At 48.8% G+C, this 13,534-nt stretch overlaps 2 protein-coding genes across 6 annotated transcripts in view; both read left to right on the top strand.

Annotated features, from left to right (window-relative positions):
* ANAPC5 (anaphase promoting complex subunit 5) overlaps window positions 1-374 on the top strand; it is a 38,937-nt gene extending 38,563 nt beyond the window's left edge. For both annotated transcript variants that reach the window (XM_004276713.3, XM_033440949.2), the window contains one exon: window positions 43-374. In XM_004276713.3, coding sequence (XP_004276761.1) covers window positions 43-254 — 212 coding nt within the window. In that variant the 3' untranslated portion in view covers window positions 255-374. The remainder of the gene's footprint in view (window positions 1-42) is intronic.
* A 6,461-nt stretch (window positions 375-6,835) lies between these two features.
* Window positions 6,836-13,534, top strand: part of CAMKK2 (calcium/calmodulin dependent protein kinase kinase 2) — a 56,934-nt gene continuing 50,235 nt past the window's right edge. Inside the window, exon 1 of one of the 4 annotated variants that reach the window (XM_033440950.2) lies at window positions 6,836-6,987. The gene's annotated coding sequence lies outside the window, so the exon portion shown is untranslated. Of the gene's footprint in view, window positions 6,988-7,016; window positions 7,395-8,813; window positions 9,545-13,534 lie in introns of those variants that run through there. The other 3 variants (XM_004276715.4, XM_004276718.4, XR_007471856.1) reach the window with 3 other exon arrangements.

Genomic DNA, 13,534 nt, shown 5'->3' with positions numbered 1-13,534 from the left:
ATTGAGTTAAATATGTGTGGTATTTTCCCCATTTTCCATCAGTTCTTGAGGCCGCTATTGAGAACCTCAATGAAGCCAAGAACTATTTTGCAAAGGTCGACTGCAAAGAGCAGATCAGAGACGTCGTTTACTTCCAGGCCAGACTCTACCACACCCTGGGGAAGACCCAGGAGAGGAACCGGTGTGCGATGCTCTTCCGGCAGCTGCATCAGGACCTGCCCTTTCATGGGGTGCCCTTGATAAATCTTCTCTAGTGAGAACATCCCCACTGGACCACTGTGCAAAGTAGATGATTTTGGACTTGTTCATACTCCCTCCCTCCATATAAATGATGTATTTGATATCTGTCTTATCAATAAACTGCATTCTGATTAGTTTGTCTTATTTTGTTGCTAAAATATACGTATTTGTTTTTTGTTTTCCCTTTTCTTTCTTTTGATAGCAAAGGATACCAACATTCTGTTAATAAGTGGCTGGTTTATTAATAACTTAGTGCAAGTGTTAAAGATTATGTTCTCTCTGGGCAAAGTTGCCAATATCTTATTAGCAATTGTGCACACTCTCCACCAGTGTGTAAATTCATTTTGCACCTATGCTCAGACAAGAGCTCTTTCGGGTATTGGTAGATCTCTTGAGGGGGTTGGTGCAGGTTTTTCGGAGGCTTGGATTTTCCTTTGGAAGCTCCCCGGTTTTGTTCTGCTGGACTGGTGCTTGGGTTGGGTCTGTGTGTACTTGCAAGCACATGTCAGTCCCTGACTGGAGATTAAGATGGGAAAGATCTTTTTATGGTTTTTGGACCAATGACAAGAAGCATGTTTCAGTCACTTTCTAGGTGTTGGCTTTCTCATATCTTCTGCATGGGTATATTTTTTCTATACTTAATAAATCAGGGATGATGATAAGGAATTCATCATGAATGAGGTGATTATAAGTTGAGAAAGGGTCTGAAGCTCAGAGGTATGTGGATGCTATCACTCAAATATACACTAATTTACATATCTCAACCCTGCAGAAGCCAGTTATTGCTCTGTTTGTGTATTTATCTTACCCTTCAGTGTTCACAGAAAAATCCCCGTGTTTCAAATCCAAAACAGCAACCAGGAACCAACCAAATTTTGCAGCTTCTATCAGTGGCTCTTTCTCTGTTAAATTTAAACCTTCGGATGGGAAATAATTTATCCCCAGAGCTCTTCGAAACAGTGTAAAACAACTCCCACTCATTAGGTTGCGTTTGCTGGCCAAAGACAGCTGCTCTGAAAATAAGAGACTCAGTGTGGAGATAAAGACACTAATTAGTATGTTGATGTTTAAAAATCTTTCCTTACATTTATTTGAAAGGTTATATATGTAGATGGTAAAAATTAAATATTGTTAAAGGCTGTATAGTAAGATGTAATTCTTCCTCCCAGGAAGTAACCATTATTAATCAGTTTCTTTCGATTCTTCCCATATATTCTCTAATCTGATGTCATTTTTGGTCAATGTACTTAAGCTCCTTCCAGTCTAAGAAGTGATCTTACTCTGCCTCAGTGTAAGAAAGTTCAAGAGATCGGGTGACATAAAAACTAAACATCATTACACCTGACCAGGACCAGCTACATAATTTGTGGGGCCCAGTGAAAAGTAAAATTACAAGGCCTATATATATATATATATATATATATATATATATAATTTTTAAAATTTATTTATTTTTGGCTGTGTCAGCTCTTTGTTGCTGCATGCGGGCTTCCTCTAGCCGCGGGCGAGTGGAGTAGCGGGGGCTACTCTTCGTTGTGGTGCGCGGGCTTCTCATTGCTGTGGCTTTTGTGGCAGAGCACAGGCTCTAGGCGTGCGGGCTTCAGTAGTTGTGGCACGTTGGCTCAGTAGTTGTGGCTCACGGACTGTAGAGCGCAGGCTCAGTAGTTGTGGTACACGGGCTTAGTTGCTCCCCAGCATGTGGGATCTTCCCAGACCAGGGCTCGACCCCGTGTCCCCTGCATTGGCAGGCGGATTCTTAACCACTGCGCCACCAGGGAAGTCCCGAGGCCTATATTAAGTGGAGCGTTAAACCAGGTACGGGGCCCTTCTAAACACACAGCCCTGTTTGACTGCACAGTTGGCATGCCCGTGAAGTCTCCTCCCTGACCCTGCTCTCAGCTTGCTGCACATTCACCCTGCCAGGCCTGCATCCAAAGCTAATATAAGGAGTCTGAGGCTCCCTGCCATCTGTGACTTAGATTTGTTGGCTGGAGCCTGGCTTCTTCAGGAAGGAATAGTGGGTTAAATGGAAAGTTGGAAACATCAGAGTGACCCAAAAACTCATAACTGTCTGGATTACAGCTAATTATCTTTTTTTCCTGGTGGAGCATTTGGTGGGAGAAGGAAGAATCAGAACAGTGTAATTATGGGTGGTTTAATGTAGGGGTATAAGAATCAATGATTTGGTTAAATGGAGAAGGGGTTTGGTGAGGAGGGAACTAAAAGTAAATAACCAATGGGCATTTGGGTCTATACCAGAGGCCTGAGGATAGATCCTCAAAGGGGAAGAGAGGAGTGGGGTCATGACCCACGCCAGTGGCTTGCCGTGATGGAAACCCTCCCCAGCAGGTTTGGTGTTGAGTGTTTCCAGTCCTGGGGCAGGTGGGAACAAACAGCTTAACACTTACAGAGTGTTAAATTATTTTCATTAAATATTAACACATTTAATCTTCATAACAGTCCTAAGAGGTAGGCAATAGTAATAATCCCATTTAACAGACAGAAACTGAGGCATAAGGAGGTTAAGTCACTCACAACCCAAGCTCACACTGTTAGTAGGTTGCAGGGCTGGGAATCCAACCTTGCTGGTGCGTTACCCTAGAGCTGTCTGCTCCCAGAGTTTTCAAAAGTACTTTACTGTTTGGGGGAACATTCTTTTCGTTTGTTGAAAATATAATGGATAAAGTCAGTTGTCATTTATCTAGGGACCAGGATACGCCAGACACTGTGCCAGGTACTTTCACACATATCAATACCTTTTCTAATGCTTGTAAGCCAAATACCATTTTACAGTTGAGGAAACTTAGGCCCAGAGACGTGGCCTGACCCAGCCCCCTCAGCAGGGAGGACCAGTCAGGATTCAGTGCAGGTGTGACAGCTTCCTCAACCTACATTCTTTCTCTCATCACCAGGCTGCCTTTGTGTTCACCTATGTATCTTGAACACTTCTACTTGTTTAGAGTGTTTTAAACTTTGTCATTTTGGGGTGGTCACACTGATTTTTTTCTTCCTCATAATACAGCGAAGGCAAATGAAGAACTTCATCTGTGCTCCTGCTGACGTCTTTTATGCTGCTGTTTATGTTTGGGACTAACAAACATATTAATCTCACTGCCTGTTGAGGAGAAACAAGAAACTTCTCAGGGTCTTCTTTCTTTCTTCCTTCCTTCCTTCCTTCCTTCCTTCCTTCCTCCCTCCCTCCCTCCCTCCCTCCTTTCTTCCTTTATTTCTTTCCTTCTTTCTCTTTCTTTCTTTCCTTCCTTCCTTCCTTCCTTCCTTCTTTCTTTCTTTCTTTCTTTCTTTCTTTCTTTCTTTCTTTCTTTCTTTCTTTCTTTCTTTCTTTCTTTCTTTCTTTCTTTCCTTCCTTCCTTCCTTCCTTCCTTCCTTTTCTCTCTCTCTCTCTCTCTCTTTCTTTCTTTCTTTCTCTCTTTCTCTTTTTTTATCCCAGCAATTTTCTACTGTCCTGTTGAGTGGGAACGAATTCAACGAATAAGTCACATTGGTGTGATTAATCCTGCTGTCTCTATCCGGGTGTTCAAGATTTGGGAGGTGGAACATTCCAGTGGACAACGTGAGTAGAACACAGAACAGTTCAGAAAGGAAAAGACAAAGTCTTGGCAGGAGTTTATGATGCTGTGCTAGTGGGCGAGATAATTTGAAAGTCTTGCTTTTCATCCTCCCCCGCCCCCCCCGTGCTATCCAAGTTTTCTTAAAAATAAGATTCAGATGCTTTGTTTACTTATTTTCTTGGCAATCTGTGTTGTCAAGAGAACAAGAGCTGTTTGCCTAGAATAGGTTTTTCTGGTGTTCTTGGAGGAGAAAAACTCAAAAAGCAAAGCCGATTTTTATTTTCATATCTCTAAGAAGAAAACGGTTCCCTTGAATGGGACGACTCCTATCTTAAGAGGGGCTGAATGTCAGTGAAAGGCAATTGTGGTTTCTCTGCTTTGTTCCAATTCACTTTAATAAGAAAGGCACATAATTGATGGGGTTTTTAGCTCTGTGCAAAGTATATTAATAGTTAGCACCATTGAGTGCTTAAGTGCCAGCACTGAAGTATTATCTTTTTTTTGAGGTAAAATTGTTATGTAACATTGTATGTTTCGGGTGTACAGCATTATGATTTGACGTCTGTGTGCATCCCACGGTAATCATCACCAAAAGTCTAGTCACCGTTCATCACCATACACTTGGTCCCCTTTACTCATTTCCTCCACCGCCAGTCCCCTTCCCCTCTGGTAACCACCAGTGTGTTCTCTGTGTCTAAGAGTTTTGTTTTGTTCTTCTGTTTTTTAGATATATATGAGTGAAATCATATTGTTTCTGTCTTTCACCCTCTGATTTATTTCACTTAACATAATACCTTCATAATACCTTCCAACCACATTGTTGCAAATGCAAGATTTCATTCTTTTTATGGCCAACTAGTATTCCATTGTGTATAAATATATCTTCTTTATCCATTTATCCATCAATGGACCCTACACACAGTATCGTATTTAACCTCAAGCCGAGCCTGTGAGCTCGGTTTTTATCCCCATTTGACAGCTGATGAACCCAAAGACACTCATCCAAGGCTTACAGACCTGGTAACTAGCGAAGCTGGGATTTCAGTTAGGTCTGACTCCAAAGTCACTGCTTTCTACCGCAGTGTTGAAGGTAAACAAATGTTTCAGTGTGGTATCTATCTGTATTCCAGGAATGAATAACTCTATTGGCAAGTCAATGCAGGAGTGAAAAGTAAAGACTAAAGAAGACAAGGTGGCTGAGCATCAAATAAGTGGAAGAGTCCTTGCTGTAGGAGCTCAGAGAGGGGAGAGGTCAAGGAGGGCCTAGTCACAGCATTTCAGGAAATTCTTCCAGACAGCAGTGGGTCTTGGGCTTGAGTTTGGATTTGAATGGACACTTTCTTAACCTTTCTCACATAACTGGCTTCTTTACATAGCTGTATGTATCAATATATCTAAGTGTCTGCCTGTGTTAGCTACAGTGTTGTAATAAAACAGGCAATTTAGTAACAATGTAAACATACAGAATTGCGCATTTTAATAAGCAACAGGAAAAGATCAGTATCTGTTTTGGTTTCTTTAAAGCAGGGGTTGCCAGACTTTTGCCCAGGGGCTGAGTCTGGCATGCCACCTATTTTTATATGGCCCACTAGCTAACAATGGTTTATACATTTTTAAATGTTTGAAGAAAAATCAAAATAATAATATTTTGTGACACGTGAGAATTACATGAAATTCAACTTTCAGTGTCTGTAAATACGTATTGGAACACAGCCATGCCCATTCACTTATTTTTGTCTGTGGCTGCTAGAATGGCAGTTGAGTAGTTGCAACAGAGATAGTATGGCTTGCAAAGCCTAAAATTTTTACTATCTGGCCCTTTACAGAAAAAGTTAGCCGACCCCTGTCACAGAGTCAGACCTGTTCAAAATGCTCCCCATCAGCCACAATAAATATATTTTTTGGAGAAAATAGAAAAATATAGAAAAATACAGAAGTCTGCATCTGCTAGTCAGAATTGACTGTTGTTAATTAACCTTGTGCCATTTGCTTCAAATCCATTTACCAGTGAAAGGCATAAAACTTTACAACATTCCTTATGCTCCCCATCTCTATTCTTCCTTGTCTTTGTGGCAGACTGTCATTTGCACTCATCCCCTTTGACTTTTAAAGCCCTTGTATGGAAGCTTTGGTCTGTGAACAGTATAGACTGTATTCTGCAACTTACTCTTTTACTCAGCATTTTGTTTTTGGCTCTCCCCATGTCTGTACAAACAGATATGATGCATTCACTTAAACTATTGCATCATATCCCATCAAATGGCTATAACACGTTTCATTGATCCATTCCCCTGATGAACATTTAAGACAGTTGTTCCCAGGTTTTTACTATTACCAACACATGCTTCCATGTTGAAAAACATCAGAAGGGGCGGTCATCTTAGCGGAACACTCTGAATTGCTTGTGAGCGCCCCTGCAGCATGAAAGGGACTTTGAACCTTTAATTAATTTGGCCCTTGACTCAGGACTGAGCTTTGCAACCACCCAAGGACTGCGGCGTCAGGCAGCCCTTGTGAGGTCTTCTTTCGCCCCTCCTCCGAGTGCTGTTACCCAGCTGGGACACTAAACACACTCTAAGGGCTCCAGCAAAGTAGGGCGGCAAAGGGGTAGAATGTTTGAGAAGAATATGATGTATGTCACAAAAAAGCATCTAAGTAGTCTTCAGGAAAGCCAGAACTTCATTGGGTTTCCTGTAGTTTGGTACATCCGGGTGGAGGGGGCGCTGGGAAAGGAACACAGTTCCCAGCCTTTAGGGCGAGTCCCGAACAGCGGTCTATGGGGAGGCAGGTGCGGAAGGGGGTTTCCGCGAATGGGTGGTGACCCAAAATCCAGGCCGCATCCACCGCCGGGCGCCTGGTGCAGGGGCAGCAGCCAGGAGACGGGAGCTGAGCCTCGAGGCGGGGCCCCGGGTGACTCGCAGGCTTGGGAGGGGCAGCAGCCGGGAGACAGGAGCCGGGCCTCGAGGCGGGGCTACGGGTGACTCGCAGGCTTGGGGAACTTCCCGCAGCTCAGACGCCGCCCTGCAGTCCCTGCATTTGACTAAACAAAGCGAGCGCAGCTGGCGCGTCCGGCCTGCCCAAGGGTGCCCCGGCCGCTGCGGGGAGAACCGGGGCAGGTGACGCCGCGGGCGGGGGCAAAGTTACAGCGCAGTCTCCCGCGCTCCTGCGCCCCAGCAAGGTCTCTGTCCTCCTCGCGGGTCCGCTACCTCTTCCGACCCCGCTCCCGTTCCGGCCTCACTTCCCCCCCACCTCAGCCTCCTCCCCTTTCTTCTCCCTTCCCTCTGCCGCGCCGCTACTTTCGTCTCCGCCGCTCCCGCCTCCCTCCCCTCCCCGGCGCGGGGCCGAGCCCTCGGGGGCGCGCGGCGGGCGCGGGCGGCTCCGTGCCGAGGTTCCCAGCGGCAGCAGCCAATCTTTGCGCAGCCCGCGGCAGCGTCGCGCCCGAGCCCGGACCCCGCGGTTCCTCCCGCCCCCGTCCCCCGCGCACCCGCCGGGGCCGCGGAGAGGAGCGCGCGGCCGTGCCGAGCCCAGCGGAGCTGAGCCGGGGGCGCAGAGCGCGGGAGGCGGCGGCGGCGGCGTGGAGCCCAGGTGAGCTGGCGGGAGCTGGGCCGCGGGCGGGGGACGCAGCCGCTGCAGCCCCGGAGCCCTCGCCCTCTCAGGGTGCGGAACCACGGCCAGGATTACAGACAAAGCCCTGAGGCCGGCTCCAGGTTCCCAACACCTAGGGGACCCCACGTGCGCCGCCCCACGCCCTGCCACGTGGGGACGCGGCCCCCGGCGCCCCTTCCCCCGCGTCCTCGGGGCACCGGGGTCCTGGGGGTGGCCCCCTCGACTGGGCCGGGCAGGGTCGGTCCCGGAGTTTGGAACCATTGTTACCGGGGGCCGGGGCAGTCAAGGATCTTGGAGGCGGCCTAGGCCCACCCCCTCGCGTTTGACAGGTGGGGAAAGCTAGGGCGCGCAGGCGAGGAGAGGGCCAACGGACTTTGCGCACCCCCGTCCCCGCTCCCCTCTTGTCTTGGAGGCACACCTGGGCCGTGGTGGGTTGGACACCTGGCGGCAGGACCCTAGACCAGCAGCTGTGGGACCGGGGTCCCTTAGCCTCGCCTCAGTCGGCCCTCTGCCCCCGCCCCCTTCTCTCAGCCGGAACCTCACAGGCTTGGTCCTTTTGACCTAAATTCACCTCGGGGCCGCTGCCTACTGTGAACGCGGAGAGCTGCCTTCACCGGCACCCTCCGCCTGACTCTTGGGCTCGCGGGGATGCTGGGCCCGGCCCCGCTCAGCGTTGGGTCTTGGTGCCTGGGGTGCCACCCGTTCCAGCCTTGAGCTTTTCCTGGCTTCCCCACCCCCTGCACTGACCAGTTTGGGAAGCGGGGTGTTTTCACAGCTCTGCCAGCGGCCCTGCTTCTCTCACTTGGCGCTGAAGAGATTGCACCGAAGCCCCTCCTATCTCCCCGCGAAGGTTGGGGCAGAGGGATGGTGCTTGGGGGGCGGGGATCTCAGTGCCATCAGTAAGAGGGGCACGCTGGCCTGGGGTGAGGCAACTTTTACCTTCCTCAGTCTGGAAGTCCCACAGTCCTGGAGACAGAAACTTCTTGTGCCTTAGAGCTTTGCTGTCATTTACCACTCCCCCTCCCCTGGCTCTGCCCCCAGGAGACAGAGTAAGATAGCTCTGTCCGGAAAGACTCCCTTGTTCCTAGGGGGAGGCAGGGGCAGCAACAAGGGTAGGCCTTTGGGGGAGATAGCCCTCCCCCCCCACACAAACCACCTCACAAAAGCATACACTTTAAGAATAAACAGTGTGGTGCATGCTATGCAAAATGCAGCTTCGTGGTGGGTCCTGTAACTTCTTTCCAGATTGCTGGTCTGAAACTCTTCCTGTATAGAAAGCAGCCATTTGTAGGGAAAGCACACAATGTGTTTTTGTAATAAAAAGTGATAGCCATCATTTGATGGGCCCCTAACTTGGATGATAATAATAATAATGTTCATAACTAACATTTATTGAGTTCTAACTGTGTGTTAGATATTGTGCTATGTGTTGCAGGCATTATCCCATTTACTGCCTACCAAAGTCCTGTGACGCAGAGATTTTTATCTCCATCGGAGAAGTGAGGAAATTGAGGCTAAAAACAATCCTGCCGTATTGCTAGGAGTTAGCCCATTTTATAGAAGGACTCAGAGAGGTTAAGTTACTTGTCCAGGATCACACAGCCAACCCAGGCATGTCAGGTCTTAAAGCCTTTGCACTTTACCACCTGTTTTAGAGCAGAGGCCTTTGCAAGGCTGCCCTCAGGTTCCTGGGGAGCCCACATATGTTTGCTAAAACAACCTAAGGAGTCATGGTGGTGTGGATGATCGACGTGGGCTTGTGTTTGTTTCCAGGTTGTTAGTGGGCTGGTAGACAAATATATTCACTAATAACTATGCAGTAGTTCTCATCGGGGGTGGTTCCACCTTCCTGGTGAGCGTTTGGAGAAGTGTGGGGCGAATTTCGGTTGTCAGAATGATGCTGAGCACTCCTGACTTTTGCTAGGCAGGAGCTGGGGATGTCGCATATCCTGCAAGCAGGCCAGATTCACAGCAGGCGTGAAGAATTGCCCTGCCCTGAATGCCAGCAGTGCTCCTGTTGAGAAATACCAGGAGGAATAAGCGCTGTGGGAGTGAGGAAGCAAAGGGCAGTGGGGGTTCTGGAGAAATCCTTTGTGGCAGGTGTGAATCCAGGAGGCTTCCTGAAGGAGGTATCGTTTGTACTGAATTTTGAAGGATGGGCTGAAAAGTGGAGATTGGATGGGAGTAGGAGGGGAAGGGACTAGGACGGGATGACCTAGCAGAGGGAACTTTCTGGAGTGACCCGGAATGCCCTCCTTGAGAACTGCATCCAAGATGGGCTGTTGGGTGGGGAAGCACCTCTCTCAGGAGGAACGGATGGGCGGGAGGGCCAGGCCAAGCCTGTTTTCAAGGCTTTTGGGCTCAGATTTTAAAGTGGGCCGCAGAATCACCCTTACCCCATCATGAACCCATTTTATGGAAGGGCTTGGAGAAGCTAAATAGCTCGTTCAGGATCACTTGTGACCTCCGCAACATGCTGCCTTCTGGTGGTTGTGGGAAGCATATGGTTCCCATTTCCTTTCCTGATCCCGGGGATTTTGGGCAAATGCTATTTCAGATTTTCCTTCTGGTCAGAGGGCCTTGTTTTGCTATTTTTCGCAGATGTTTTGCTTTCCCAGTACCTCCTCCTCTTTGGACTGGGTTAGAGAGCCCAGATGTGGGGTTCACTGGCTCCATGGTGCTGCAGTGGCCTTCAGCCTCACTTCTGTGCCTTCTTTCCTGGAAGACTGAGGAAATTGCATTTCCCTTTGGAAGTGACTTTTCTTCTTTCAGGCTGTGCTTGTTACAACTTTACTGACCTGTTAGCAATATGTGACCTTTTGTGTCTGGCTTTCATTGAGCATAATATTTTCAAGGTTCACCCATGTTGTAGAATATATCAGTGCTTCCTTTCTATGACCGAATAATATTCCCATGTATGGATATACCACATTTTGCTTATCCATTCATCTTTTGATGGACATTTGGGTTGTTTCTGCCATAAGAGCTTCTTAAGGCCACTTTGACCATTCCTTTGTCTCCACAGCCCCCAACTAATAAACCTCTGGGCACAAAACACTGTGTTGTCACTGAATTTGCAGGGAGAGGGTGATGGAAGGAAGGCTTTCCAAAATCAATTGGAGACAGCTTCCTGGAACAAGGTTTTCGAGACTCCCTTAACGCCACTCCCACCTGCTCCTCCACGAGAATCCTAGCTTCCGTCTTAGCCTATCGCCTCCCAGATCACCTCACAGGTATTACAAGTGTGATTTTCAGGGAGAGCCTGGATTTCATTCAGTTTCATCCTTTTCTGTCACGATTTGTTAAATGTAGGTCCCATGTGATTTTATTGGTATATATTTTGTGAGACCTTTTTCCAGGTAAGTAAATCCATAAAGTAGAGAAGGCCTCACGAGACAGTTGGTGCTTGAACCCTGTGGCCAGGCACGGAGTCAACTCAGTCTCCTGATAGCTTTGCCAGGAATGCCCTCCAAGGACGTGGAAATGGAGCAGCGTGAAAACTGAACTAGGAGGAAGTCTAGAAAATTCCAGCCCCTCAACCCCTCCCATTTGATGGCTGGGAAAAGTGGAGGGCAGAGAAGAAGGGAGAACATGGTCTTTTTAAAGAGAGCATCGTCTATGAGCCATGTTGTGTGCTGGGCACTTTTTTTTTTTTTTTTTTGCGGTACGCGGGCCTCTCACTGCTGCGGCCTCTCCCGCTGCGGAGCACAGGCTCCGGACGCGCAGGCTCAGGGGCCCAGCCGCCCCGCAGCATGTGGGATCCTCCTGGACCGGGGCATGAACCCGCGTCCCCTGCATCGGCAGGCGGACTCCCATCCACTGTGCCGCCAGGGAAGCCCACGTGCTGGGCACTTTTATAGAAGATTGACTCTACAGCTGCCCTTCAGGTAGGTTGCTGCAGCTTCATTTTACAGCTGAGAAAATCAAGGCCCAAGTCCCCTGAGATCTGTATAGTTTCCTGACATACCTTCTAATCCTGAGCTCTCACGTCTCCCTTGGCCTCCTTATGATGCCAAACGATGCCCGTTTTCTCATGGAGTGGAATCCACATTCTCCAGGAGGTTATGGTGTGGAAATAATTTCCAAATGCTTGTGCTCTCAGGAAAATAAGATTTTGAATGATTATTTTTTCTTTCTTCCCTGATTGGATCCCTTCCCCGATAAAACCAAAAAGAGGGGCATATTTAAAAGGAGGTGAGCGCTGTTAGACTTCATAGGGAAGACCTCTGGCTCTGGCATTCCCTGCTGGGGCATGCTAGTGACCAAAATGGTGAAGGAACTATTTTAGCTGCCAGTGTTTTCAGTTTCAGTCATGTGCGTAGTGTTGCTGCTGAATTTCCCCCCTCAATTATGAACCATTTTAAGGATAGAGAAAAAACCCAAAGTTTTGTTTTGTTTTTGACTGGCTCATGGTTTTGGACGGCTGGAAGGAGAACCAGGAGGTGATGGAAACGGGACAGAGCAGGCCGCTGGCTCTGGAACCCTGATGATCTTTCATTGAACCCACACTTTTGGGAGGGGCTGGTGACAAGCCCTGCGCTGGGAACCGAGGAACACTGGGACTTGGTCCTTGTCCCTTAGGAGCTCTTGGGTGAGGGGTCTGGAACTGTTGGGGATCGCTTTGGAAAAGATGAACAATTGTAGCATTTTTCCCTTTTGAAAAGGAGAGAAAGAAAATTGGAAGAGTCTGTTGTGCCCTTACCCTCACCCCATCCTGAAAGCTGCTGAGCAACTATTTTTATGTTGTCCCTTTTTATCCCGTTGGCTTCTGTAAATAGTTGAGAGATGGCGGTTGCAGAGATAAAAATGCTAATTCCAACCTGGAGAGGAGCGACTGATGGTCCCCCAAGGAAATGGGGGGAGAGGCCAAGGTCTTGCACCTCTGCTTGGGCATGAGGTAGGAAGTGAGTGGGAGTGGGTGGGGAAGGGACATTGTGGGAGGTGGCTGAGATAAGCCTCCACTGGAGAAGTTTAAATGGGGAACCAGTGGTTTGGGTGGTGGGCAGGGTGTGGAGGAAAGGACACCTCCCTTATGGGTTTCTAAAGCTACTTTGGGATTTTGCCGTTAAGACCTCTGGCAGAAAGAGATTTTATTTAGATTCTTCCCAGACAGTTCTCCTGCCCTCTGGGTACAGGTGTCAGGGACAGGGTTGGACCCCGGGAGCCAGCTCCCAGCCCCTCTTTGGCCCTGCCTGGGGTTGCTTTGTGCTGGAGGCTGGGGAGGGAGCAGCTAGATTTAGCATCACCTCCAAACAGCAGGGAAGAAGGAAGAGAAGGGCTGTGAGTGGGCGAGGCCCGGATGCCTGTGGATTCCCAGCCAGCCCCCTCCCTCTCTGATTTGTCAAGCTACAGAATGTTGGAGTCAAAGTCTTTTTCTTTTCATTAAAAATTGAAATTTCAGGGCTTCCCTGGTGGCGCAGTGGTTGAGAGTCCGCCTGCTGATGCAGGGGACACGGGTTCGTGCCCCGGTCCGGGAAGATCCCACATGCCGCGGAGCGGCTAGGCCCGTGAGCCATGGCCACTGAGCCTGTGCATCCGGAGCCTGTGCTCCGCAACGGGAGAGGCCACAACAGTGAGAGGCCCGCGTATCGCAAAAAAAAAAAAAAAAAAAAAAAAAAAAAAAAAAAAAAATTGAAATTTCAGTTGTTTCCCAGCCTCTTCCTTAGGTTCAGTGAAAGACTGGGATGGATTCAGTAGGAGAAGAGGAAGGAAGTATGATGGTCCCCACCTGCCTTTTCTAAATACCTGCAACATCCACACCCACACTCACCCATTCACACTTACTGGCTCTTCAAGGCAGGGGCCTCCTGTGCACACCTGGCTTTAGGTACCGGGTGTGTGATGCGGGCCGCTTCTCCGTGATACTTCATGATTGACCCAACAGTAGCTCCCTAGGAACTCTTAAGGCAGTGGAACTTCTTGCTCCGCCAGCATCCAGGGCCGAAGGGGACACTGCAGGGGTCAGGGGTCATGCCCTGGCCTAGCCTAGAACCTGCTGGGCTGCCTGGGAGAGGTCATCTCACCTCCCTGGGTCTCAGCCACTCCTTCTGGAGCCCTAGTACGTTGATTATGAAAGCTGTGAGAGTGTGTGCAAAATTCTTGTGACACAAATAAGGGTG

Source organism: Orcinus orca, chromosome 15, assembly GCF_937001465.1.
Source record: "Orcinus orca chromosome 15, mOrcOrc1.1, whole genome shotgun sequence".
Classification (NCBI taxonomy): domain Eukaryota; kingdom Metazoa; phylum Chordata; class Mammalia; order Artiodactyla; family Delphinidae; genus Orcinus; species Orcinus orca.
Note: the sequence above shows the minus strand (reverse complement) of the source record. Positions and strands in the feature narration are given on the sequence as shown.